Source organism: Colias philodice, chromosome 12, assembly GCF_061535455.1.
Source record: "Colias philodice isolate Cphi_HAF_F1 chromosome 12, ilColPhil1 Martin Lab GWU primary, whole genome shotgun sequence".
NCBI classification, from domain to species: Eukaryota; Metazoa; Arthropoda; class Insecta; order Lepidoptera; family Pieridae; genus Colias; species Colias philodice.
The window spans coordinates 6,955,568-6,983,474 of NC_143097.1; the positions used below are offsets into that span (position 1 = coordinate 6,955,568).

Genomic DNA, 27,907 nt, shown 5'->3' on the forward strand with positions numbered 1-27,907 from the left:
CGTATTTCGAATCGATGGTTTCTTGTTACAAATGTAACTTTTTTGTTTTCTTTTCGATAAGTCACACTTAAAGAAACGAGAAACCTTCGGAGTGCATTCAACTCATATTTCATATTTGTAAGGCGTTTTGCGAATAAGTCGCCGGTTGCGTTATCTTCGCTACGTGTCGCCATCTGTTATCAAGTGGCGAAATGTGTTGGTTCGTTTTTTCTGCTTGTTTACTCATTGTCTATGAATGAGACCGCCGATTCCCATAAAAAGGTGCAACCGTGTCAAAACGGACATTGTTTAAGAACCTAAGACAGGCATACGAGTCTTTCATCAGCGCGGCCTTACCTGTGGGAGTCACAAAAAACGTGGCAGGTAGCCCATTTGTTTGTTATTAATTCTCGCATCGATTTTTTTATCACCGGCCACTTTATACTGTAAGAATATTAATTATAATTATAAACGGGGCTCGTCGCGTTCGTTATATGAGGTGCCTTTAGTTTTGGTCCTAAATTTAAATCTGATCATTTATCATGCGACAATGTCGGTTTTATCTGCTTCGCCTTTTGTAATTTATTATTTTTTATGAATACAGCCTCGGGAGTGGGTGCCTGATGAATAACAACCTTAAGCTGAGCTTACATCATGAGTGCCTTTAAAATATAATTAAATAAAAAATAACTTCCTTCGCGTTATCTTTGGGGTAATGAGGTAATAAAAAGTTATTATAATGTTTAATACGTGTAACAAAAGTATGAAGATTAAGATATTTCTTATCATATATTATAAATAAATTGTATTAAACTAATTAATGGGTTTTGTACGTGTCAATAAAAATAAATGCGCAGTCGCAAGAGACAGGTCGACGGCAAATTATCAAGAAACGCCCGCGCACGCTTTCTGAACACACTAAATGTAAGAATAATACTTAACTGCAATGGCTGATGTTACTTGTTATACCCACCTACCGCTATACAGAACCTACAATTTAACTATACATACCACATTATGTAAACATACTAGACTTGTTCATTATTTATATCCATCCACGATTAATGTTAGATTTTTGCGATACAATTGATCCATTTTAAGCATTAGACATGGTCACAGTGCTACGCCTTCAATTAATATCAGCAAAAGTATTGTTTAAAGTCAAGGCTGATAGGGCTTCGATACAAATTCGTCACGAACACGACTTAAATATCGTGATAATATAAACAATAGTGAGGTCATCTTCTTAGACTTTTGGCAACACTTTCAAATTAAATAAATGTCTATTTCTGTCGCGCCTTGAAATATGAAAAGTGCAACTCTAGGATGCAACTCTATAACTTAACTTATAAAAAAGTTAATACCTTGTTTATTTTCATACAAATATATGAGATAAGGGCACATGGAAATTCTTACAATATTTCATTTAAAATGATTTGCTACATAACTTGTTTAATACCATTTAACAAGAATCAACAATCTCATATTATTATTCATCTACTTTGAAAGTACAATCACAAATAAGCATTGTGAGCAGATATTTATTTGATCGTAGCGTGGAATAGAGCAATTATCTGTGGCCATACTCAAATGACCAATCACGTTTAGGTAGTGGCTGTTACGGAAGCAAAGCTATGTTAATCGATTTTACCGCTCTTTCCAAGAAATTAATATAAACAAAGTTAATAAACCACTCTTTATCCGATAAAAATAAACTGTATCCAATTTATATTAACTACTGCATTTTTTCATCGTTTTATTCGACGCCCTTTTTCTATCGAACAATTAGAATTTAACGCGTGAAGACAAAATCTCTTACGATTTAATAAAAGGCGTTATGCTTCCTTATATACTCGCTTCACTATGTATAGTAAATTTTATGAACAATATAAGAATAAACGAATCCAACCACGAACGAAATAAAAGCCAAATCTCTCGGCACTCATAAAAACATTTGGCAACAATGGAGTCGTAGAAGCCGCTAATAAAACACTTGCGCTGTACCATCATGTGTGAATTCATGAAAAACGCTTAGATCCCGGCAAATAAATAAAAGATGGTTGAAGTTCGCGTCTCAAATTGAATATTAGATTGAAATTACGCGCTCGAGCGGGTCTCCTCCGCCTTTTGTTGTTCCAGTGATACATAGAGCGCGCGCGCATACAAACACAGCAATGGGAATTTTAAATTAGCATTCTTTTTGTGTTCCGCGCCACCCCAACCTACCCTCACCCTACGTCTTAATAATATGGAGAAATTGAGTTGCTATACACCCTTTAGGAGGCGCGGGTGCACGGCACACCTCACGGAGGCTTTGTAATTGAATTTGGATATTCTCCCGGATATAACGACAGCTAGTTTTGAGGATGAATAAAATTGTGGCGGCGTATTCGATATGACTGTGACAATATCGTCTGTTGTTGCGGTAATCTTTCGTTTATGTATGTCAGGTAGTTCTTTTTAAGTATGTATGACTAACTGGTACCTACTTTAAAAACGGTTTGTGTTACAAGATTTCTTCTGGTATGTAAAGTGGATCTCCCTCAACAAATGAAAGGTCAAAATAATGTTTGGATAAACACCTAAATGAAGCCTAAAATAGGTTCTATTAATCCAATCAGTGTTCCGAGAAACAACGATAGCATGATTCTGATATGTAATTACTGAACGCTATTAACGTCGTCCGTACAAACATGGCCGCTGATTGCTGGTTTCGTTTTAATTGCGCACACGCAGCTCGATGGAACACGGATTTGAAGTATCGTGGATATCGTGAGAATCTTAATTGCTATTGATTTTAGGTAACCTCATTAGAGGTTAACAATTGGTCTATAATTATTGCTGAGACCTGAAATTACGCGCACATAAGTGATTTGGATGCTTCAAGATCGATGTGGGAGGCTAAAATTAACTGGTAACGACTAGCATGGGTAACATTTGTTTTAAAATGAAATTTAAATGTTGTTATTCGTTTTGCAAAAAGACACAAATCAAATATAAACTATGTATTATGAACATTTTCTTTATTTCCCACATTTTCATTTCCACGATCAAACAATTCCTCAATAATATATAACAACTTTCAATATTACCGATACCTCTATTAACGTTAATATTTATTCCATTACAGTCACATATAATTACAAGAAAAGTAATTTCATATTGAAATTTGATTAACCCACACCGAGAGCCACATAATTACGCTATGGAAAAAACACAATCATTGAAATTATCATTAATGACACATTCTGGAGACTGGTTCGGCGTCACGCTCATCTCACAGAAATGTGATTAAAACTAATTCGTGGTCTACCAAATTATAGTGGTTGATCAGCGGATGTCGCCACGGCTTCGGCGCCGACTGAACCAAAAACCGCACGTCATTGTTTTTTGTACTCCAGGCCCGGCCCCGGGCGCCGTAGGATCCCACCTCGCCACTAATTAATTATTTCACATGTATCGATCATTAATTACGATCGACCGACCGTCCGATATCCACCCGTTATCTTTTAATGACGCTCCGCAATTTGTCGATCGTAATTATCCCACAAATCACATACAAAAATGGAATATAATGATTTGAAATATTAACACGATCGAAACATTATCCGGCGCGGGCATTAATAGCAGAAAGCATCGAGATCGAATCAATCTTAATCTCGTACGAAACGTAATCCAGATTTATTTATGACGGAACGTGTGTGCTATTATGCTCGTCTGCGGCAATTTGCTTCAGAAATTGTCTTAATCGGCCGCTCAAGGGACTATTTATGTATAATTATTTCCAAATTCGACGCTCCGTTTGATGCCTTTCCGCTCTCTTTGAGGTGGTTCGACAAAAAAGTCATCTGTTGTAACAATTAAGCCTCTTAAAAAATAGAAATAAGTATCGAAGGGTCCGCAATAATTACAGCTAAAATTGACGGTTCCTAAGAGCACATGGTCTGAGTGGCGCCTGCTAGGTTACCTGCAGCATCATACAAAGGTATACAGGTTAAAGATATTAGGATTGCTCCTATATTTATTTTGTAAATGAATGAATGAAAATTTGGTTATCGTTCAAAATATAAAACGCCAACAAGAATAAAACATTTACATGATATACCTAACTAGACACTACTCTACATGAATACTTAAGTACCTACTCAAGATTCTTACAAATAAGTAGATACTATTAGATATTGGTTTCTAATAAACAAGATAAATAATTTACGAGGCTTTTCCATGATTTTAACTAGAGGTCGAACGACAGCCGACAGGCGCCTCACACAATTAGCTTCGAAAGCAAATAAATCATAAAATCATCTTCTTTATGATTCGATCTCATTTAGATGATTACTCGGTTCGCTCACGTTCTAAGCCTTGTTATTTATTTGTGGGTTTTCCTTCTAAATATACGCTGGCTTTAATTAAAATGACAAATTAATGGGAAAGTTAAATTAGAATCGCTAATTGACTTACAAGATTCGCATTTCACATACGTCGCGCGGTATAAGAACGGATCGTCTTTCGCAATTTTACAGTCACTTTGTTTTAATTATACCTTTCTCATTGGATTATTTAATTATATTGTCGTCTAGTTTGTTCTATAGGATAATAGGTATTATATTTAATGCTCAAGCACTAGTAATGCTTGCAAATTGAATTTTGCTGTTACTTTGTTGCATGCATATCACTTTAGCGTAGGTGTACTAAAATTAACGTTTTCTTAATTTTTTATTTCTATTTATATACATAGTTTTAAAACATGTCTAACATAAATGGGGAATGACATTAGCTAAAAACTTTTGTATTTTGCATAATGGCATACTTACTTAAACACAAAAACAACTACAACTAGGTAATACTAATACCATATTTACATTATGTTATTTTCACGAACAAGCGTACGTTGCAGCTATAACCATTACAGCTGCTGTAAAAAGAGCAATTTCGATGCAAGTTCAAATCCATTACGATTTAATGAAGGTTTAAAGTTAAGCCCTAACGGTGGACAATGTCGGATCGAGCCTTACCATGTTCTACTCGATCGTTCCCACGTCTAACAAGACTACCTTCATTACGTACATCTTACATGCATTCCACACACTTATGAAAGCATTAAACCGTCTTCAATATAATGTTAGTTATTTTAAAACTGATATTTGTATCCAATTTTATGCTGGTAAACGTGGTTTAAGTTTTTCTTAAATAGTTCAAGTTTTGCTTAAAAGAATGTAAGATTAGGTAAAGATCGTTTATAAAGATATTTTTGTTCACAATGTTCGACGTTCATCTCAATTTTTTGTTAGTATGAATTCTATCGTTCTATTTGCCATTTCTCATATTGTACCTGTGTCGTATTTGATTTTCAAATCAAGCAACAAACGAATTTCATAAATTTCCCCCCACACCAGCATGAATTATTTATGATAATAACAGCTACGACATTAAGGAAAGTGGTAAGCGCAGCGATTGTCGTGGTTTCTAATAAACAGTAAATTCTTATTCGAAAGTGATCCATGGATCACGAACTGCATTTAGACCGAACATTAATGAGTCCTTTCATTACTCAAGTTACTTTATCAAGTCTGAAAGTATTTACTTCTTAATACTTTATAAATATTATGTGTATCGGTTACCTTTCCGATTCAACTGCCTAATTAATTCGTTTATTAATCACGTCCTCATAAAATTTTAAAAGCGTGTTTAAAAGCCATTATGACTGATAGCAATTATTGTAGTCAGTTCCGATGCGGGCAGTGTGTCTGCACGCGTGTGTGTGTGTTAATACCTAGTCATGCAAAAACACGCATGTGTGCATCGGAACAAATATTTCCGTCGTATTTTTCTCACGCTCACATGCACACAATTTGCGCTGACACTGTATGTGTGAGTGTTTATTGGGAATTAGTTCTGCTGCTTACATCAGGGCATCGGTGGTAATTGACGACACCACTGATTGTTAGCGATGGGAATCCCTGCACGTGCGTCCTCATTAAACATTAACCTTATTGAGTGCCACTTTAGAACACCATTTGCAAAACACAAATTATAGCCGCATCTATTTGCCTCTTATAATTTCGCGTTTGTTTTATTTTAATGACACAGCTCCGTGCGAATGGGCGTTCTTATTCAATGTAAAGTAATATTTTATACATCGCCTTTCTTATTAGAAAGCGTTAACTCTTGAACGTAAATACAAACAGAGATTCATTCTTTAGTTGGAAAAATTGAGTCATAAGAAATCATGTGTTTTAGAGCGTTCACCTCTCTAATTACCGGTTCTTTGCATAATTTCCATACACATTAGCACTGCAAAATTATCTACAAATTGCTGCCTCCGCGAAATGCTGGATAATTACAATTGTAATTAAAGCCTTTTACTATATCAACTAATGGCGATGCTGTACAAAATGACATTTTAATTGCGCATTATAGAAAAAAACTGAAGTTAATAATTTGTTTGAATTATTCGTTTCCAAGCAGAAACCCGTAATCAGGACGGCGAACACGTCAATTGGATCCCAGGACAAGGCATTTCTTTCACACAGAATAACTGTCGTTTAAGTAAATATTGACTTTATCGAATTCTGGTGTAATATAATAATTTATCGCACAATCATTCTCAAGGGCTGTACTCGACCGTTAGCTAAGCAAACATACAAATAGGCGCGGTTCTGTCCACACACGAAAAAATATCAAGGTCTTTTAATTGTTAAAAATGTCTAATTTAAATGCATAGTTTATCAATATTAAACATCCGGTGTAAGGTTGGAAATATGATTAATTTTAATTTTTAACACATTATCGTTAACATCCTGGTATTATTCACTCATTAGTCAGTGATTAGAGACTCGCAAAACTAATTTATTAGTAATGCTAAATTAGTAGAAATAACCGTGGCTGTGATCGACATCACAAGTGAATTATGTATTGTGAGTGGTTAGGAAAATAATATGTATTTAAAAGTGAACTCAATACCTTAATAAATAGTAAATAATAATGTCATCCCAGGTAATATTTTATATCATCAATTATTTTGTGTCAAACGTCAATCCAGCGATTAGTTATCTTAAGTCTGTCAACTAAATAAATAAGTAAAAATACTTATAATATTCATGCCTTCGTTAGGCGGGCGTATGTGAGACACAGTTATCAATGATAACGTTGTAGATAACGAAGATGACGGCTTAATCTCAATTTTTAACAAATTTTAGTAGGTATTACTCAATCTATTTCGAGAATTAAATTTATATAGCATTTATGAATTTTAACTTTATAGTGTACGCCAGAAGGATCACTATCGTATAAAATCTCGTATCATGATCTATATGTGTTTGTTTACCGAGTTCCAAGACCATTGGTTGCTTAATTGTAATAGTGTCGCCGTTGACAGGATTGACGGGCTGTCATTTGGATAAATGATGGCATTTGTTTGCGTAAATATCGGATAGATAAGGGCCGATTATCGTGTATTTTAATTTAAATATTTAAAATGTTTATTAGGAATAGCTTCGTATGTCGCAGTAGACATATCAACTTGATTACAATCTAAAGTAATATCAGCCTTATAACTTTAATATTATAATTTGATTCTTATGATATATTTATAGTTAAAAGTAAGTAAAATTTTAACATAGTATTTATGAATTGTTTCAGGAGAGCATGTGATGCCGGCCCTTGACGCCCGGCGCCATGCCCACGCCGCTGCAGCCCGGCGGCCCCGCTAGCGGCCCGCCTCCGGAGCGCAAGCGGCGCCGCAAACGCGACGACCCGCAGAGTTCAGCATCGCTCGAGCCAGACGACGACGACGGCAACATGAGCCCCGAGGAGGAACCCAGAAACGCGCCGGCAGCCCCGGCAGCGCCCACTCCGGCCCCGTCCTCTGCCCCCGCGCCCACTTCGCCGCCCGCTGCCCCGGACGCCGTAGACCTTACCTCGCGACGTGACTCACCGCTCCTCTCCTCTGATGTTGAACATTTTGACGGCAAGATAGTTTACAATCCTGACGGCTCCGCTTACATCATCGAGGACCCTGAACTATCGGAGGGTGAAACGAGCTTATCGGATCTACCTAAAATAGAACCGGGCTGCATCGTCGATAGCAGAGACAGCAACGTCGTCGAGAGACAACTTGACTTTCCTCAGATTGCGAGTGCTTTTTATGTTTCAAGAAACCCTTCTTTATACGGTGCGCTTTATGGAAGACTGGCTGCTGAAAGAGCGAGAGCGAGACCTGACGCGCCTGTTATGCATAGTTATCGAGTGTTCAGTTTTCGTGGAGGAAAAGAGACTCCGAGACCCCAGTCTCCAACCCCTGAGTGTCCTATTAGTGTACCAGTTAAACCAATTCTAATGTGTTTTATATGTAAACTAAGCTTTGGCTACGCGAAGTCGTTTGTAGCGCATGCACAGTCAGACCATAGTTTATCATTACTTGATACAGAACGAGATGCATTATCGAGGGAAAATGCATCTGCCATCATTCAGTGCGTCGGAAAAGACAAAGAACCACTAGTCTCATTCTTAGAACCTGTAGGTGCTGCTGCACCACCACGTGCTTCCGTGTCTGGTAGCCCTGCAAATATGTCAGAATTATCGAGTCCATCAGTAGATAAAAGGCTAGACCTTATGACACCGGATAGAGAAAACGACAATATGTTACCTAATGGATCATGCGATGACAGAAGACCTAGCCCGCCTGCGTGGAGACCACCTAGATCAATGGCTGAATCTCTGATGCCACAACATTCATTGATTTCAGTAGCTCATCCTCATACTATTAACGCGTCAGTACAACCACGTGGAAGTCCAAATTCATCTCCACCATTCCAAGCAGCCCCACCAGCTTTCTTGTCGGGCACTACAATAGGAGTATGCCCAGACCATTTAGGTGGAAGGCCGTCAGGTGCTGATTGCCCAAAATGCGAGCTTATTTTAAATTCTGGTAGATTAGGTGGACCACTAGCTGGTATGCACAGTCGAAACTCATGTAAAACACTCAAATGTCCGAAGTGCAACTGGCATTACAAATATCAAGAAACATTGGAAATTCATATGAAAGAGAAACATCCCGAAGCAGAGACAAGTTGTATTTACTGCATTGCAGGACAACCTCATCCACGGTTAGCAAGAGGTGAGACGTACACTTGTGGATACAAACCTTACAGATGTGAAGTGTGTAACTACTCGACTACGACAAAAGGTAACCTAAGTATACATATGCAGTCGGATAAACATCTTAATAATATGCAAGAGTTACAAAATGGTGGCAATCCTGGAGAAAGCAACTTACCTCCATCACAACATACACCACCAGGTGCGCATAAACCACCATTACCACATCACTCACCTTTAGGACAAAAACCAAAGCCAACGTTCAGATGTGACGTCTGCAACTACGAGACTAATGTAGCAAGAAATTTGAGGATACACATGACTTCTGAAAAACATACGCATAACATGCTTGTCCTACAACAAAATGTGAAGCATATGCAGACTTTATCGGCCCTACATCATAGACAACAGAGTCAACAACAACTAGAAAGCCTTTTGCATTTCCATGGGGGAGATGCTCCACCACCAAACCCAGAAGCAGCATTAGCCGATATGGCATACAATCAAGCGCTTATGATTCAGCTGATGACCGGCGGACCTGGACCATCTCCACCTGAACTTGGCGCACATTTAGACGTGGGTCTCAACCCTGACGCCATGGAACCACCACCAGAACCAGCCGACCCTGAACCCGAAAGGACTTTCCATTGTTGTATATGTAACTGTTTCTCCACCGATTCCTTGGAAGCCTTGGGTCACCACTTAGCTCAAGACCGCACCAAGATAAGAGAGCAAGAAATTCTGGCGCTAGTCGCTGGTCATTACGTTTGCAAATTATGCACATACAAAACAAACTTGAAAGCAAACTTCCAACTGCATTGCAAAACAGACAAACATCTGCAAAGGCTACAACATGTTAACCATGTGAAAGAAGGTGGACCTCGAAATGAGTGGAAATTGAAATTTTGCGGTGGTGTCGGAACTGGTGGTGCAGGTGTAGGTGGTGTGCAAGTGAGATGCTGCGCGTGTGATTACTATACGAATTCGGCGCATAAACTACAACTACACGCAGCTGGTGCTCGCCACGAGGCAGCCACGCTGTTGCTAAGACATGTTCGAGACTGTGCATCAAGAATACCACGTGATCGCCCTCGAGTGTACCGTTGTGGTTTGTGCGGTTTCGGAGCCCCACATCGCCTACCACTCTTACAGCATGTGCGCTCCGTCAAACATCTGCAAATGGAACAAATCCATCAACTTCAACGTCGGTCAGAAGGCAAGGATCCCACACCAGACGTGGCTGAACTCTTCCAAGTCATACCTCAGCCACCGGAGTTACCCAGTCCATTCGATCAACAAGAAAATGGTAAGTTAATAATGTATTCTATACTTAGTTGATTATAAAATAAATTAAGCATGAAAAATTCAAACGAGTTTCTTAAAAAAGAATTGTTTTAAATAATCGTGAATAAATTCCATATAGGTTCCCATAAAATTATGTAAGCAAAAGAAAAAAACATGTTTAATTTAGTGTTAATAAGGAAACTGCTCCGCGTTCGTCACTAATATTTTTCCAAGCATGACAAACCTATTGTTACTGTACTGCACACTTCCTCGAGTTATTGTCTCTTTAAGTAACAAGTCTTAATGATACTTAAAACTAAGAAACGAATATAAGAACAAACATTTACAAAAGGTTTAGAAAAAAATAAAATGCAATTAGTTGCGCGTGCGCCACTTCGTGAATAATTTTTTCACTTGTCACTAGATGTCGCTTATGCAACACTTTTCGTGAGCATAACATTGTTATTTATAACTATTATACTTAACATATTTTGCAATATTTTATACTATAAACCGTGAAAATTCCATTAAAATTAATGTAACTAGAACCATTACCGGTGTTCATATCGATAAAATAATACTGAACCGACTTATGAATGTGATTTCGAAACGTCACTATCGGTTTCCAATTTAAAACGATTCGTTCCTTAATCAATTTTGTTTTGCGTTTTTTACAAACTTCTCACTTTTGATCGAGTTAAATAACAAAAGTTTTCTTTTTTACGCACCAAGTTTTCGGCGAAATAAGGTGTTTAACATAACGTACGTTCTATTATCGGCATCGAAGGCTTCATTAACGGGGGACGCGTGACCGACACGTCGTGTTCGAGCCGAGTCGCGACCATTTAAAGCGATGAGTATTTAGCGAGGAATTCGTAATTACTATAATGAGATAATTACACACGGACAAAATTTAATTTGAAGCGCACAATATTAGAACAGGTTTCTTTAATAACGTACGCCTTACACGGTGTCGCCACAGTCGGGCTGCGCCATTGGTCGGAAGCGACTCCGCCCCGCGAGCGAGGGAGACGACGAGAAGATTTGAATCGAGAACGCGAATTTTCCATAAGTACCGCACGCGGGACAATGACTCGCATTACGTATGTGGCCGTCGCGCATTAAGAATGATTGCCCCCTTGTGATGAGGCTGCTACATCATCTAACAATGTCGCCGGCCGCATTGCCCGCTGATGTTTATGGCCACGGTGAAATACAATAAACTGCGAGAGAAATGTGGAGGCGAAAGAAATCCGACTTACTACACCATTGTGTCCCTCATATTTATGCTTATTACTTATTTTCACCTTACCGAGTAGACACTTTAAACGATTGACGTCCATAAATTTAACTCTCCCTTTTTTGAACCTCGACACACTAATTGGACGAAAAATTTGTCGAAATTGTAAATAAGTCTTCGCTTTATCGATATGGTTATTATCAAAGAAGACACTAAATTAAATTCAACACATTATTAACACAATATCGTGTAAGTAATAGAATTTAATTTTATGCTGACATCGTTAAAAAATTCGTTTGACTTAAATACATCGTATTACTAGGTATGTTGCTTTTGAAGTCCTTAATTTATTATTTGGAAGTTGACGGCAAAATAAATTCTTCAATATTTTACTCGATACAATTCTATTAAATTAATTTCGCAGGCCCCAATTCAAATTGCGACATACACTGTTTAAGCTTATTGTATTCCAGACGCCACATTGTAAAAATCCTGACCCAAATCTCACAAAACAAAGCACATACTGCACAATACTTACTTTACGACGCCATAACGATGTGGTGTTTCCTTAGAAAAGACCCTTTGTCCATTGACAAAAAGCGTTGGAGATCGTATTTATGCAGACATGGTCCCTTTACCTGGCCATTGTTCTATGCTCCTACCAGACTGTCGGACGACGATTTTACGTCATAAATAATTACATTCACTGGTCACTCCAGTCCACGATTAGGGTCAGTCTCTTTGATTATTATTACGCGTTCGGATTTACTTATCCCTCTCCCCTTCATTAGATGTAACGGTTACAACTGCTTAAAACTATGAAACGAGTTCCACAAGGGACCGGCTGCTTTCAGCTGCGCTGGACTGTGAGATAATTTCCAGTTTTAATTAATTGTAAATATCGCCCCTTACTTGTTCCCTGTAAGATTTATCTTTGCAAGCTATTCGTTTAAAGTTTGGTCTTCGAATTTTAATAATCGAACAGATTTTATGAATTTACAAACAGTTCCTCAGTCCATCTCCCTATAAAAAAAATCCCATTGTCTTGGTGTCGAAATAAAATGTCCTTATTTTATGATCATGGGTTTCATTCCCACAAAAAGTATTATCTTAATCTACGACGGAGTTCGCCTTATCACATATTTGGCGTGAAAAAATATAATGTGTCGTGATCATTTCACACATTCAAGTCGCATTCGGATGTCGCTTTTATGGTAAACTGTACATTTATCGATAGTCAGTCTCAGTTTTTATCTAACAATGGAAATATCGGTTGCTCATCTAATAAAGTATAATTGTAACGTTATATTAACGAATCTTTCCGCTCTTCGCATCGGTCGTTTCTTTCACCTTCCTTATTTAAGCGTAAACAATACGGACCTTCTTTCACACGCTGCCGCGGACGTATCCCTGGTCAAATAATAAATACCCTTACATATTCTCTTAGTAGCTGTACATCTCTCTCGCACTCATTGTCACATCCACATACGATCTGCCGAATGCATTTGATCTGACGCGAAGCGAAATATTCGAACCTTTTGTAATAATGAACAATGATTGTTTGCCCGTCCTGTATCTCCTTTGTGTGCAAAATTACAATATACTTGTTACGTTAGTATTAATGCGTCTGAGAATGTGTGCGTACAGGATGGATAGAGCAATACCTTTGTCTTGCTGGGACGATGCAAACAAAACGAGTCTTACTAATAATATAAAGGAGAAGAATTTTATTTTTAACTTCAATTCAGAATAGTAACAAACGCTCGCACCGAACAATAGTTAGCTTCATTTATAAAAATAATCTTTTTTGTAGATAAATCTCACGTAGACGTAGGTAGACATTGTTAACATGTTCAGATTACCGATTACTATCCATTCGGTTTGCACATTCCGCAGAGGAAAGTTCGTGGTATACGCCCACGCGTACATGCCGTGCTCTAGTGACACGATACATATAATAATCGTTGTTATTTATCTTGTCAACAGATACTAAGGAGCCCATTGATCAGAAACCTGAGTTGACTCAAGAACAAAAGATGTTGAGATTTTTGGAACAACATCAGCAGCAGCAACATCAACAACAGCAACAACAACAGCAACAGCTTTCGCAGCAATCAATGCAACAAACTTCCAGTGAGAAAGACGAAGAAGAGGTTACGGGATCTCACCCATGTCCGTATTGCAATTTTAGTTGTGATAGTGAAAGCAAACTTCACGCTCACGTTAATTCTATGCATAGTGATACAGCGCGGCATTTCATTTGTCCTTTATGCCAAGACGCCTTCAAGGACCGACCCGCGCTCGAGCGACATGTAATGCAAATCCATTCCGTGAACTCTGAAGGTCTACAACGCCTTCTACTCTTAGTAGACCAAAGCCATTGGTTGAATGGCGGTGCGCAAGCGCAACGAGAAGATTCAAGACAAGGCGATGATGAACGCGAGATTTCATCTCCACGCTCAGAGGGCAGTGTGGACGGCGAGACAGAAAGATGCTCGACTTGTAGCAGAACATTCCGCAACGTCGACGAACTTTGTCATCATCAAAATGAGTCAGGCCATTTAGAATTAAAACAAACACCGCAAGGTCCCGGTTACGTTTGTTGGAAGAAAGGATGTAATCGTTACTTTGAAGCGGCTCATGCCCTACAGAATCACTTTAAAGAAGCTCATGCGCGCAATTCTATTGCAAACATGTCGGTATCGGAGAAACACGTTTACAAGTACCGTTGTAATCAATGTAGTCTCGCATTCAAAACAGTTGAAAAGCTTCAATTGCATTCACAATATCATGTTATACGCGACGCTACTAAATGTGTTTTGTGTGGACGCAGCTTTAGATCAATACTGGCGCTCCAAAAACACGTGGAGACTTCACACCCTGAACTGTCTGAAGATGAATTATCTGCATTCAAGCGAAGCTTGGCGTCAAATCCCCTATTGCAATCAAGCCAGGGTACAGCTTTAGACCCAGCTACTGCAGATTTATTGCGAAAAGAAGCGTTGAGAACACCAGATGATGACATGGGAGAAATGGAAGACAGAGATTCAAGTGCCACCGCTGCTGACGAGTCCGGTCACAATGACGCTGAAAATTCAGATGATTCCATAATTTACAAAGATCAACAATTCTTAGAAGATTACTTGAACTCGCAAGCTATGGCTGAAGATTCTTATAATGATCCAAACAGAAAATATAAATGTCACCGATGTAAAGTTGCATTTACAAGGCAATCTTATCTAACCGCACATAATAAGACGCTCTTACATCGAAAAGGTGAAAAATTAACATATCCTATGGAAAAATACTTGGATCCTAACAGACCGTTCAAATGTGACGTATGCAAAGAATCATTCACACAGAAAAATATCTTATTGGTTCATTATAACAGTGTCAGTCATTTACACAAATTGAAACGTGCCATGCAAGAACAACAGAACAATAACAATCCGCCCGTTTCACCAGGCGCGGGAACAGCGCCATCGAATTTAACTCTCACTCCAAAAAGTACATCGAGCGAAGAGGATGACCGTAAACGATATAAATGCAACATATGCAAAGTGGCTTATACGCAAGGCAGCACGTTAGATATTCATATGCGATCTGTTTTGCATCAAACACGTGCCGGAAAGTTGCAAGAGCTCGCCGCTGCGGGCCACGTCGACTTGACACGGCCTTTAGTAGAGCAGCCGGATAGAAACGACCCCGCCAAAATTTTACAAGACGTATTGTCGCCAAAAAATACATCCCCTTCATCTACGAGCAGCGGGGGGCCGCGCTCCTCGCCCCCCGCTCGCCCAGGTAGCCCTCGGTCCCCACGGGCAGGTAGCGCCTCGTGCGAGCGATGCCACGCGTCATTCCCGACTGGGGAGCTACTCGACGCACATCGCGCTACTTTATGTCCGTTTGGCGATGCGCGGGCGCACTCGCCACTTGGAGACGCAGAAGCAGCCGCTCTCGACGAGATGGTAGCGAAGGGCAATCCGCCCAAAAGGAACTCGCAAATGTATAAACAACTTTTAGAAACGTTCGGCTTCGACCTCGTGATGCAGTACAATGAGAATCAGCGCCGCAAGTTGCAAGAGGAACGTGAGATGGCGCGGGCGCCGAGCCCGCCGCCTCCGCCACCCGAAGAGAAGCCCCCGGACAGTGAAAACAAATCAACGTGTCAACATTGTAATAAGGAGTTCTCTAGTGTGTTCGTTTTAAAGACTCATTGTGAAGAAGTGCATAAAGATAAAGTTCCGCTCGAGTTTTTGGAACAGTTCGCGGAGCAATTTAAATCTGAATATGAGAGGAAATCGGGTGCGCCGAACTCGCCGCGGGCCGCATCACCTGCGCCGCAAGGCGACCGCTCGCCTTCACCCCGTGGTGACAGCAATGGCAACTTCAACGAGAACGCGAACGGCTCTGGTGAAGCGCAGGCTGGAGCTTTGCTCGCCGCACAAGTGCAAGAGATGCAGGCGGCACTCAACATGCTGCAATTGCAACAGCAGCTCGGACAACTGCATCCCATGGTGGCCCAGATGCTCTCGCTGGGGCTGCCTCTCGGCTTGAACGTCGGGGCCCTCGCAGCGATGAACCTGCAGCCTCCCTTGGTGCCGCTCATGCTGCCGCCACCACCATTCGACGCAATGCCGTTTTCGCATGACGCCCAATTAAAACAACAACAATTAATCCAGCAACAACAACAGGTAAGATTTTTGCAATATGTATCAATAATTATTAATTATTAACATTTCATGATTATACTTTAATATTTTCAAGTATTTTGAATATATATCTACTAAAATATTAATTATTCTGTCACATACAATTAACATCTTTCATTCATACAAAAAATAAGTAGATAGATAATATTTATTATTCTAATGGCATATTAACATTGGATTTATATTTAGTCAAATTATTTACTATAAAAATTTATTCAAAATTGACTAATTATACATCATTTCGGTTAGGAATCAACCAATAACAGCCACACATAAGTAAACATACAAGAGATATTTAAATAATTTTCTTCATTAAGTTTTAAATGACTAACACATTGCCTCTATTAACATACTCGAACAAGCTAACATAGCCACGTGTTTAATATATAGGTATAGTTTCTACAAATTTACATACTAATATCTCTTGCAAATTATATTAACGTACGTGGAATAATAATTAATTGTAACTATTAATAAATATAAACAGATCCGTCAAATGTTAATTGACTAACTACTTCATTTATATTATGAATACTCAGAGTACAGAATAATTACGTCATGTAAAGCATACTGAGAGCTATGTTTACACATGTAGGTATAATTAACAACTTACCTTAATTAATTGCTCCCTAATAGACTATTGTCTATTAGGTTACTATATAAACAATGCATCCTGATATCACCTAATGCTTTATATGAAAAATATATTATGTGTGTAATTTGTTATAATTCTGTTGCCATTCGTATATTTAATAATATAAAATAATAGAAAATATACGTACTTACATGTTATAAGATAAGCATAAGCTGTTTGTCCAAACCAACAGAGGGTCCTTTGTTAGGTGCCAAGGGCCGGGGTATTATTATCTCTAACAATTACCTTATTCAAACTTACCTGCAATCGTTCGTATGCGTTAAGAATATTAACTATTGAAATTACAAATTAAGCTTTGATGTGTTCTAACTTTATTTAGTTATAAACATAGAAAACTACGTTTTGTATATTTATTTTGTCATTATTAACTATAAAGACAAACTTAATGAATATTTTTTTATGTATTTTATAGTTTAGAACCTTATTTCGATAATATACACATTTAATTCTTATTGAGTCGATTTAAATGTGAATTACTTACTTAACAAACATGAGTTTATATTAAAAATCAGTATTTTTAATAATTTGGTATAGTTGTATACAATATTATCTTCTTGTTTGCAGGCTAACGCCGCAGCTGGACAGAAAAGAGCTCGTACTCGTATAACTGACGAGCAATTGAAAATTTTACGATCGCACTTTGACATTAATAACTCGCCAAGCGACGAAGCAATTGCGAAAATGGCCAAACAATCCGGCCTAGCTACAAAGGTTATCAAGCATTGGTTCAGAAATACACTTTTCAAGGAACGCCAACGAAACAAGGATTCGCCTTACAACTTCAACAATCCGCCATCTACGACATTAAACCTTGAAGAATACGAAAAGACCGGAGAGGCTAAAGTGACGCCTTTAGATTCTTCAGCGAGCTCCGATGAAGGCAAACCACCGCCCGAAAAAAAAGCAAAAACTGAAGAAATTTCATTGGTTAGCCAACAAGAAGTTAAATCTGAGCCTAACGAAGAGCCTACAATGGAAGAAAAATATAATTCCTACGACGACCGCCATCAAGAGGACAAAAGCTTCATCTTTCCTCAAGCTCCATCCCAAAGTCCTGCATTAAGCAGCTCAGAACTGCATCAAAGCATATCTCGTCCTCAAACACCAACTCACTTGTCGTTAAATTCTTTAATACAATCCCAACTTGACTCAATACCGGCTACGAGTATACCTCAGCCGCCACATCCATCTATGCTACCACCGAAAATAAATCCTAATTTCACGTCCCCAAACTCCGCGCCCCCGAACGTCCTACCTTTGACCCCAAATCGCAGCCTCAGTCCTGGCAGGGGACCGGCCGATTTCGGACTTTCCGGGGGCAACTCGAATGGATCCAACAGCTCGGGGTCTTCTGGCAAACGCGCCAACAGAACTAGATTCACTGACTATCAGATTAAAGTATTGCAAGAGTTTTTTGAAAATAACGCTTACCCAAAGGATGACGATCTAGAATATCTTTCTAAATTATTGGGCTTAAGTCCGAGAGTCATCGTAGTATGGTTTCAAAACGCTCGACAGAAAGCAAGAAAAGTATACGAGAATCAACCGGCAGCTGATCCACCAGCGGGCTCGATGGATGACGCGAATAGATTTCAACGCACACCGGGATTGAACTATCAATGCAAAAAATGTCAGTTAGTATTTCAACGATACTACGAGTTGATTAGACATCAGAAAACTCATTGTTTTAAGGAAGAGGATGCGAAACGATCAGCGCAGGCACAAGCGGCAGCTGCGCAAGTTGCTGCTACTTTGAGCAGCGAAGACTCTAACTCTAGCACCGTAGAACACCACGTTCCGCATGTGCCAGTTTCACCGGCACCACCTCGTACTCCCACACCTGCCGCGCCTAACTATCCAGTATCTCCGGCTCCCACTACACCTCATACGCCCGTAACACCTTTATCTCACCAACCTAGAGAAGAAAAAGATGGAAATTTTCAATGCGATAAATGCAATTTAGTATTCCCAAGATTTGATCTCTGGCGAGAACATCAGTTGGTTCATATTATGAACCCAAATTTATTTCCCACCTACCCTCCAGATTCCCCTTTTGGGATCTTACAACAACATGCTCAGCTACAACAGCTAAACGCTTCACTCTCAAATGAAGAAGCTCGCCACCCTTTAGTTGCTGCTCTAAACCAGCAAGTAGCTAAAAGAAAATTTGATGAGTTTGAGGAGGCAGATACTGGAGAACAGCCAAAAGATAAACGATTGAGAACAACAATTTTACCGGAACAGTTAGACTACCTGTATCAGAAGTACCAAATTGAATCAAACCCATCTAGAAAGATGCTCGAAAATATTGCTCGAGAAGTTGGATTGAAAAAAAGGGTAGTCCAAGTTTGGTTTCAAAACACGAGAGCGCGTGAAAGGAAGGGTCAGTTTCGTGCACATGCACAAGTTATAAATAAACGCTGTCCCTTTTGCCCTGCTTTATTCAAAGTGAAAAGCGCATTAGAAAGCCACTTAAGCACCAAACACGCTGATCAGTGTGCAAGAGGAGAAATCAACGTGGACGCTTTACCTGATGAGGAGTTAAGTACAGAGTCGACGCCTAGTTTTGGTTCTCAACAAAGTGACAGGCAGCAAAATTTTTCCCAAGGGGGGGCTCCCATGTTGCCCCCTATTTTTCCGCCGTTTCACTCAGACATGGAGAAATTTATCAAACAGTATAGTGAGGAGTCAATGAAGCGCTATGTTAGTGAGCTTCAAGCTCACGCTGCCGCCCAACAGAATGGCAGTAGCAATGAACCATCTGAGAGACGACCTGAACATGGAAAATCTGAAATACCTTTAGATCTCAGCAAACCTGTAGATTTGTCACGACCTGGATCGGACGCAGACGAGAGGTCAGATACGGCATCTGAAACCATGGAATTCTATGAAGAAGATGACCCCACCTCCCCTTTAGCGGGTCAGCATCCAAATCAAAGGCCTCCCGGCAAACGTTTTCGAACTCAAATGTCTTCAATACAAGTTAAGATTATGAAGGCTCTGTTCGGTGACTACAAAACGCCGACAATGGCAGAATGCGAAGCGCTCGGACGCGAAATTGGCCTACCAAAGCGAGTAGTACAAGTGTGGTTCCAAAACGCTCGTGCCAAAGAGAAGAAGGCAAGATTGGCGGCCGGTCTCTCGGAGGTGTCGGACGCGCAGCCGCCCGACGAGTGTCGTGTGTGTGACTTCAAGTACAGTCACAAGTATTCAGTCCAAGACCACGTGTTCACGCGGAGCCACATCGCCGCGGTGCGCGCGCGCCTCGAGAACAGCGCGGGCGCCGCCGACGACGGCACGCTCGCGCTGATGCAGATGGCAGCGCGGCTGGAGAGCGGGCTGGGCACCGAGCTGCACAACGCCTTCCTCCGACCACAGCTCGCTGGCAACGGTGAGTGTACTTGAACGTAGTTGTGGTAGCGTTAGCATGCGCTGTGTTTGAACTTATCTAGTACCTCGCAGTGGCGAGCTTCGCGTTGCATCCGATATTCGCAATTACCGTGAACCGGGCGGAGCTCATGTCGTGCCGTGACGGTCGTTGATCTATATTTCCTACTAGTGATTCCTGTAAATAAACTTTAGATGTATTATTATTAGAGTGAAAAGAACTGTTCGGTATATGCGGCTTTAATATTCAAAGTAATGAATCTCTAAGATCGAAAATTATTATAGCTATCGACGTTAGACTTGTGTCCGTTATTACCTAGATAAGCATGAAATATCAACGGTTAATCGCATATGCCTCATAGTTAGGATTTCAATAAATTGTTATCCAAATACAACAATCAATGAATGCACTAGAGGAATAGTTGTTTCGTAATGTCATTAGGACGCTTTGTTCGGTTGTTGTTTTTGAATATGTGAGTGATGGATCGCGAGATGAGTCGCGACGTCTTCGGAGGCGCGAGAGGCGTGCCGGGCGGCCGGTGGGCGGCCCGCTCCGAACACCGCTATTCAAATTCAAACGAACTTAACAATGGTAGGAGTTAGGACGCGTGAAGGACGTCGTATATCTAATGGGACCGATCTACCGCATATGCATTCGCTCCACATGAATAATCAATTATTCATATCGTGCCAATCGAAAATACTTTCCAAACATTTTCTCTTGTATTTATTCGATTTGAAAATTAACGCCGCATATACACAGCATAGCTGATAGTAATCTGTTGCATAATATTATTCTTCCTAGTTGTTCATATTTAAAACTCCTATTAGGTTTTAGCGATGTCGATTGTTGTAGGTGTGTAATGAAAACCAAATTATATATTTTAGAGAATTTAAAACGTTTTAGTTATTATATAAAGTCATAGCGAAGCCTGAAATCTTTATTACTATTTAAATAAGGTGCCTTGTAGGATTCAAGTGTTTTGTAAATTATTATCGTAGCTCCACTGTAAATAATTGAATCGTGTAAAAGTATACTATTAGTTGGTAACGATAGAATGTTGTAAAATTTGTTTGCGATTGCCGCTCGTGAACTTGTACTACGATGTGTAGTATTAGAGATAGATAGATATTAATAAATATATTGTTCGTTTCGTAGAGGCATCTTAAAACTTGTGATATACTGTATCTAATTAGTTCGCATATGTTCACTGAAGGGCACGAAATACATACAGACATAACATAGAAAGTTTGTAGTATTTTACATAATAATGAATTCGATTCGTGTGGGGTCGCCGGCTGCAGTTTCTAACGCATTTACTTAAGACTACCTTGAAATTGGAGGGTTAGGCGATATGCAAATATTTTTTCTAATGTTTTCTTGTACATAATGATACCGAAGCTCGTGCGGTCTCAATGTGTGAGCGAATCGTAGCACGCGCTGCGGGTGTTGCTATTATATTTCAAATTTATTATGTGAAAACTTGCCTTCCGTCTTAGCGCCGTGTCATACTCCACTTTACTATTGAGATGCAAATCCTGCACTTAACCTAGGCGCATACAAACCGTTCACTATTTAATCCGCTACAAATATTTCCACAGGTTTTACTTTTATTTGCATATCGCTTTTGTTATTTTTATTATTTGCATTATGTTATGTTTGTATATATTTTTTGTTCTTTAGTTTTATTATCGATTTTGTTTTCGTAGACATATAAACGTCAGGCAGCTGATGTTGACAGATTTGCCTCCTTTTCGACTTCCGATATTTTTATTTGTATAATTTAATTATAAACTAATTTTATGCAATCTGCATTTACTTGTTATTCAGATGACATTATAATTATGATTAACTGAAGCCCAGTGCCAGCCAGTGATATAAATGTGGTCTCTGCCGGCTAAATGCCGATCGGTCGAGTCTGTAAACTGAATAGTATTATCATAATTATTATCTACAGTTATTATATTTGCCGAATTCGTTGAAATAAATGCAATATTTATATTATTGAATTATGTTTTTATTTTATTTTTTGTTTCCTTGGTTCCTTTATCCTGAGTTCTTTATGTTTTTTTAATATATATCTATATTTTTTGTTTTGTGAGCATTCAAATGTTCTCTTATTTAAATCTCCAGCTAAGTTTAAGAAGAATTAAAGCAGGTGAGCATTGTAGTGAAACGGTAAGGTGAGGAAAAAATGAGCTGTGTTAACACGAAATACCTGAAGCTTAAAACAAAGCAGTCTATTGTAGATTACCTACACATAACGAGAGACGGATATTGTTCACCTTTACAGTGAGACAAAACACGTTTTAAATTCATACATTTCCCGCTTCGTGGGTGGTGCTGTCATTGAATTGTATTCAGTGTTTGTTTCTACTAAGCAGAACAGATTGCTAGTCATAATTAATATTCAATCATGTGATACAATAATGCATAAGCAACGATCGTGACGGCATGCTACAATTGCTTGAAGTAGAGCCCAACTATACATACAGTTTATGAATAATATGAAAGACACATAATACTTGGAATTATAAAATAATTGCCTCAATCAATAGGTGCATATTATCTCCTTCTATCATAAATCTATTTCTATGTTACACTACAAAATATGTCCTCAAAATCAAGTATATTATTGGTATACAGATTATTACACTTTTTGGGTGATTAGTTGTTTACTTGCATAATTTAAATGATAAATTTATTATATATTCAGTAGATGTTTCTTATATCAACTCATCTGAAGCATAAAATTACTTTCACTATTAAGTAAGATATCAACAAGTATACCTACTACGTATTTTCATTTGGTATCGATGACTTTCTTATTCAGATAATAGACGTAAAAAGCCTAAATATTTATTCCTAAAGTCACGTCTCAATCATTCATCTTAAACCAAAATAAACTATAAGTTTTAAGGAAAAGTATACTTTTACCTGCAGAAATCACTCGGTAACCGATATACGTAACTATCATTGAACCATTTCATGAAATTCAACAAAAAAGTATTTAATCCACCCACTCAATATTCGAGAGCTCATTACAAAAAATATTAAATTACAACAGCACAATAGAATAAGGCTGCAGTTGGAAAAAATCCTCCCGTTTCTTGGGTACTAGCTAATTATTTCATTGTTAAACGCCAGAGCAAGACGTGCTTACCAGAAAACAACTCTTTTTGTTATAATACAATGGATTTTTTATAAAATATAACCGATACCGTGATCCATTGCTAGGTATATCATTGAAGGGTATCATTTATTTATATTTGATATGAATAACGGTGTTCTAATGTCACGTGATGCATTGTGTAATCGAAAGCTTTTAATTTTCATAAAAACTGGATATTCAGAGACAGATTATACAATTAAAGAAACTGCTACTGTTCTAAATCCATTGAAACTATTACCTAGGTAGGCACCTATAATAATTCTTGAATATGTACTTAGAATAGCAATTCACACTGCGATCCTATAGAGTACTTAAATATGTTTCATATTACAAGTTCTCAAATCAAATTATAATATGTACATATTAAATATATTGATACATTAAATCCATTAAATATTTCTCAAATAATGATAGCTTTAGCCTACCTAAAGTATTGAAATCTACTACATACCATAGACATCTGCTAGTCGTCATACTATCTTCACATACCTACTAGTAAAATCTCACCTAAATTACACATTCAAAACCAACCTATCAAAAAGTCGCTGAAAGTTAAATTTATAGGTACCTATAGGTGTCGTGGCAAGGTAGGTATCTGTCTACTTATTTCAAGCAGTAAGGTAAGTTTCAACACGATTATTTTCCTCCATTACAAAAGAAAGTTAGGTGCCTAGTTATGTTATATCTAGATTCAAATTAACATAGATACCTAACTACTATAATAAATAATAATCATAATCATTTCAGGAAATTCTTCATAAAAATCATATTTAAATAACTATCTACAATCAAAAGTTAATACCTTTACTGAAGAATATATTACTACGTATTTTTCAGACAGACATAGAAATGTGTAATTAAAAATTTTGAATATTTTTCATTACCTGTATTCAAAAATAGGTCATAAATAGGTTTGTATCTATCAAATTACTTGTTAGGTAAAACCCACCCAATTCACAATAGGTGACAAAAAAAATTACCTTTTATTCAACTTTAAGTAAAGTGTTAGTATTAAAATAATATTTTATGAGTAGAGTTTCATGGTCTATGACTATTGGTATGAATTAAAATTGCAGTTTAAAAAATTCCATAAAATTATACAACAGATAGAGTAGGTAGAGCCTATAATTAACAGATCAAAATATGGAAATGAGATTTACCTACTGAAAATATTTTAAATTCTTTGTTCATGATCAATACACATGAATTTTATTTAGATACTCTGAATAACTAGAATTTATCTCATAGGTACAACAGCTCTATCAAACGACTTAGCAACATGATATCTATGACAACAATCTTCTCAGAAGCAGTTATCCGAATATTGATAAAACTATTTTTAACAGTTTATTTGTATAAGTACAAACCCATACCTACATTTACATTCAATTTAAATGCTTGTTTAATTTAATTATACAAATTGCAATAATCTTGCAAATTGTTACACGAACATAATTTTCAATCAACACTACATCCAAACAAAGTGTAGGTAATTATCTCCAAATAACCTATAGCGAAATAAAGCTAAATTGTAAATTGTAATACAATGAAGGGGGGAAAGGGGTAAGGGAGTCTCACAGTCACGTCGAAGATCCCAGCCCATTACTCGCTCCAAACCGTATCGACGAATAACCGCCAATTATTGGATCGCTCTACAATCTTTTTACAATTTCTTCTCCGTCCGTTATTATATTTCTATTAAGCCTTTTTTGTAATCAAACAACTAATGATTCGATTCCATTTCCTAGACGGACGTGCCGTCCCCGCGATGTTTAATGACACAACGTTGGTAATTAGATCCGGATGGTTTGCGGCCATTGACTTACTGCTCATGCTCATCTGTGGACAGCCTAGTGTCGGTTGTATAAAAATATAGATGACTAGCTTTCAGAGAATAGTAACAAACATACATACATACGCATACATCTATCCTCACAAACTTTCGCATTTATAATATTAGTAGGATAGGATAGGAAGGATAGGATGGGGTATAGGTGAATTAGTAATGAAACTGTTATATAGCAAAACTAGATTTCCACCCGCGGCTTCGCCCGCGTTTTCAAAGGAAAACCCGCATAGTTCCCGTTCCTGTGGGATTTCCGGGATAAAACCTATCCTATGTGTTAATCCAAGTTACCCTCTATATGTGTGCTAAATTTCATTGTAATCGGTTCAGTAGTTTTTACGTGAAAGAGTAACAAACATCCATACATCCATACATCCATACATCCATACTTACAAACTTTCGCCTTTATAATAGTATTAAGATTAAGACTAGAGCTAAGTTTACCTAATAAGTAAGAGGTACCATTTGTATCTTGAGTATGTATGTATCTATGGTTACAGGCACTTTATTAGTAGAAACATTCTGTAGACATAATAATTAGGTACGTAACCTTTTGAAGATACAAAGCATTTAAGAAATTTATTCAAAGAGTTTTTACCATTCTGTTAATATCTCTTTACCTTCAAATTCGTGTTCATATAATCATAGTAAAGTAATGACATTTAAAAGCTAACGATGTTACACGTTAAGCGTTCACCATTATTATTTATTACTATTTGGTACATTATAAGTTCAATCACCTATAAGGAAAACCAAGACAAACGTATTAATACCTACTTTCCAATCTGTGGTCACGCTGCAATTTGTTGCTATTGATTTTGCGTTGAATTGTAATGCATTACTGTCCCGTTAAAACTGATTATCAAGTCGTGATATAAAAATGTGAATTTGTTGAATAAATCATTAAGGTTAGGTTATAGGTTTGTGATGCACGATCTTTCTTCTAAGTTCACCTTCCTAATAATAAAATGTCAAAACAAACCTGCCATACCTAGTTATTACATCTTATAGACTCAGAACGTCTAATTAACAGAGTACCTATTACCTAACGCTGTGATTATTATTTTAATCGTTTCGCTAACAAAAGGAAACAAGTGAGATTAGCGGTAATTATCCGTACGGTACTACATCGTGTGGAATGTTCTAAGGGCTTGTTAGACGAACTTATCTCGTTTCGAAATTGGCCGTTGTTTGTGTGTCGTCATTTGAGAAACAACGAGGAGTAAAATATCATATTATGCTTGAATGAATAAACATTGAAAATTAGAAATATGAAGTTGATTTGATCAGTTTTTTATTACTTTCTATTACCTAAATAAGTATACCTAATGTGGTAACTTGTATAATATTCCTAAGAAGGGTATTATTTACTTAGAAAATAATAAGGCATTTACTCTACATAGATGTACGTAAAGAAAATATCTAAATTTATTAGGACTATTCATGAAAACTTCAGATTAATCACTTAAACTATCTACTTTGAAACATCTCGTAGACTACTAATAGGTCAAAGTTACGATTAAAGCCTGTATAGAAATACTAGCTTTCTACCCGCGGCATCGTCCGCGCAGTCAAAGAAAAACCCGCATAGTTCCCGTTCCCGTGGAATTTCCGAGATAAAACCTATCCCGGGGTAAAAAGTAGCCTATGTCCTTTCTCGGGTATCAAAATATCTCTATACCAAATTTCATGCAAATTGGTTCAGTAGTTAAGGCGTGATTGAGTAACAGACAGACAGACAGAGTTACTTTCGCATTTATAATATTACGTATGGATTTCTACTCCAACTCTACCCTATATAAATTTTCTAGTAACTACCTAAAGCGAAAATAAATCCAGATTAATAAAACTGTAGTTTACAAATGAGAAAATCGGTAACAAAGTGGTACAATCTAACAAGTGAGTGGTTAGCACAAACCGCTGCCACGCCCGACTCTACATTTTCATTACCACCATAAATGGATGATGATAAGCAATAGTGTCATAAAAATTAATTGTTCCTTTTATTACTGTATTAATCATTAATAGGGATATTTATAAAAACCAGTTAATGTACACTTTAATAAGCTTATAATGAAAAAAATTATAATTGTTTAAAATAATTCGTAGGCATAATATTTACTTGATTAAAGACTGGTTATGGTCGAATTTTGTTTTAAATTACTTTGATAGAAGACTGATAAAAGAATTGTTAATGATAGACAAACTAATAAAGATGTGTAATATATTATAATAAGTAATTTGGCACTTCCCGCGAGGCGCTAGACACGCACGTACGTCTTCTAAGTTGCTCCAAGTAATTTCATAATTTAAACTTCAACTTAGTGATCTAAATGTGTATGTGAATTTAAATAACTGTTGTGTAATAAATCGATTAAGACTTAGTAGAAATCAAACCGTAAGAACAAAGAAAACAGTGACTAAATAAGTTTAAAAAAGTGTTAAGTGAGACAAAGAAACTTGCCAGTCATTTAGTGCGGCTGTTGCTAAGTCGTCAGTTCAATGACCTTGAAGTGAATCACATAATTAATA

At 37.8% G+C, this 27,907-nt stretch overlaps 1 protein-coding gene across 1 annotated transcript in view; it reads left to right on the plus strand.

Moving 5' to 3' along the window:
- LOC149484125 (zinc finger homeobox protein 4-like) overlaps positions 1-22,366 on the plus strand; it is a 46,022-nt gene extending 23,656 nt beyond the window's left edge. The window contains exons 2-4 of the mRNA XM_089701660.1: positions 7,621-10,384; positions 13,589-16,296; positions 17,534-22,366. Coding sequence (XP_089557786.1) covers positions 7,657-10,384; positions 13,589-16,296; positions 17,534-20,374 — 8,277 coding nt within the window. The 5' untranslated portion in view covers positions 7,621-7,656 and the 3' untranslated portion in view covers positions 20,375-22,366. The remainder of the gene's footprint in view (positions 1-7,620; positions 10,385-13,588; positions 16,297-17,533) is intronic.
- The last annotated feature ends 5,541 nt before the right edge of the window (positions 22,367-27,907 follow it).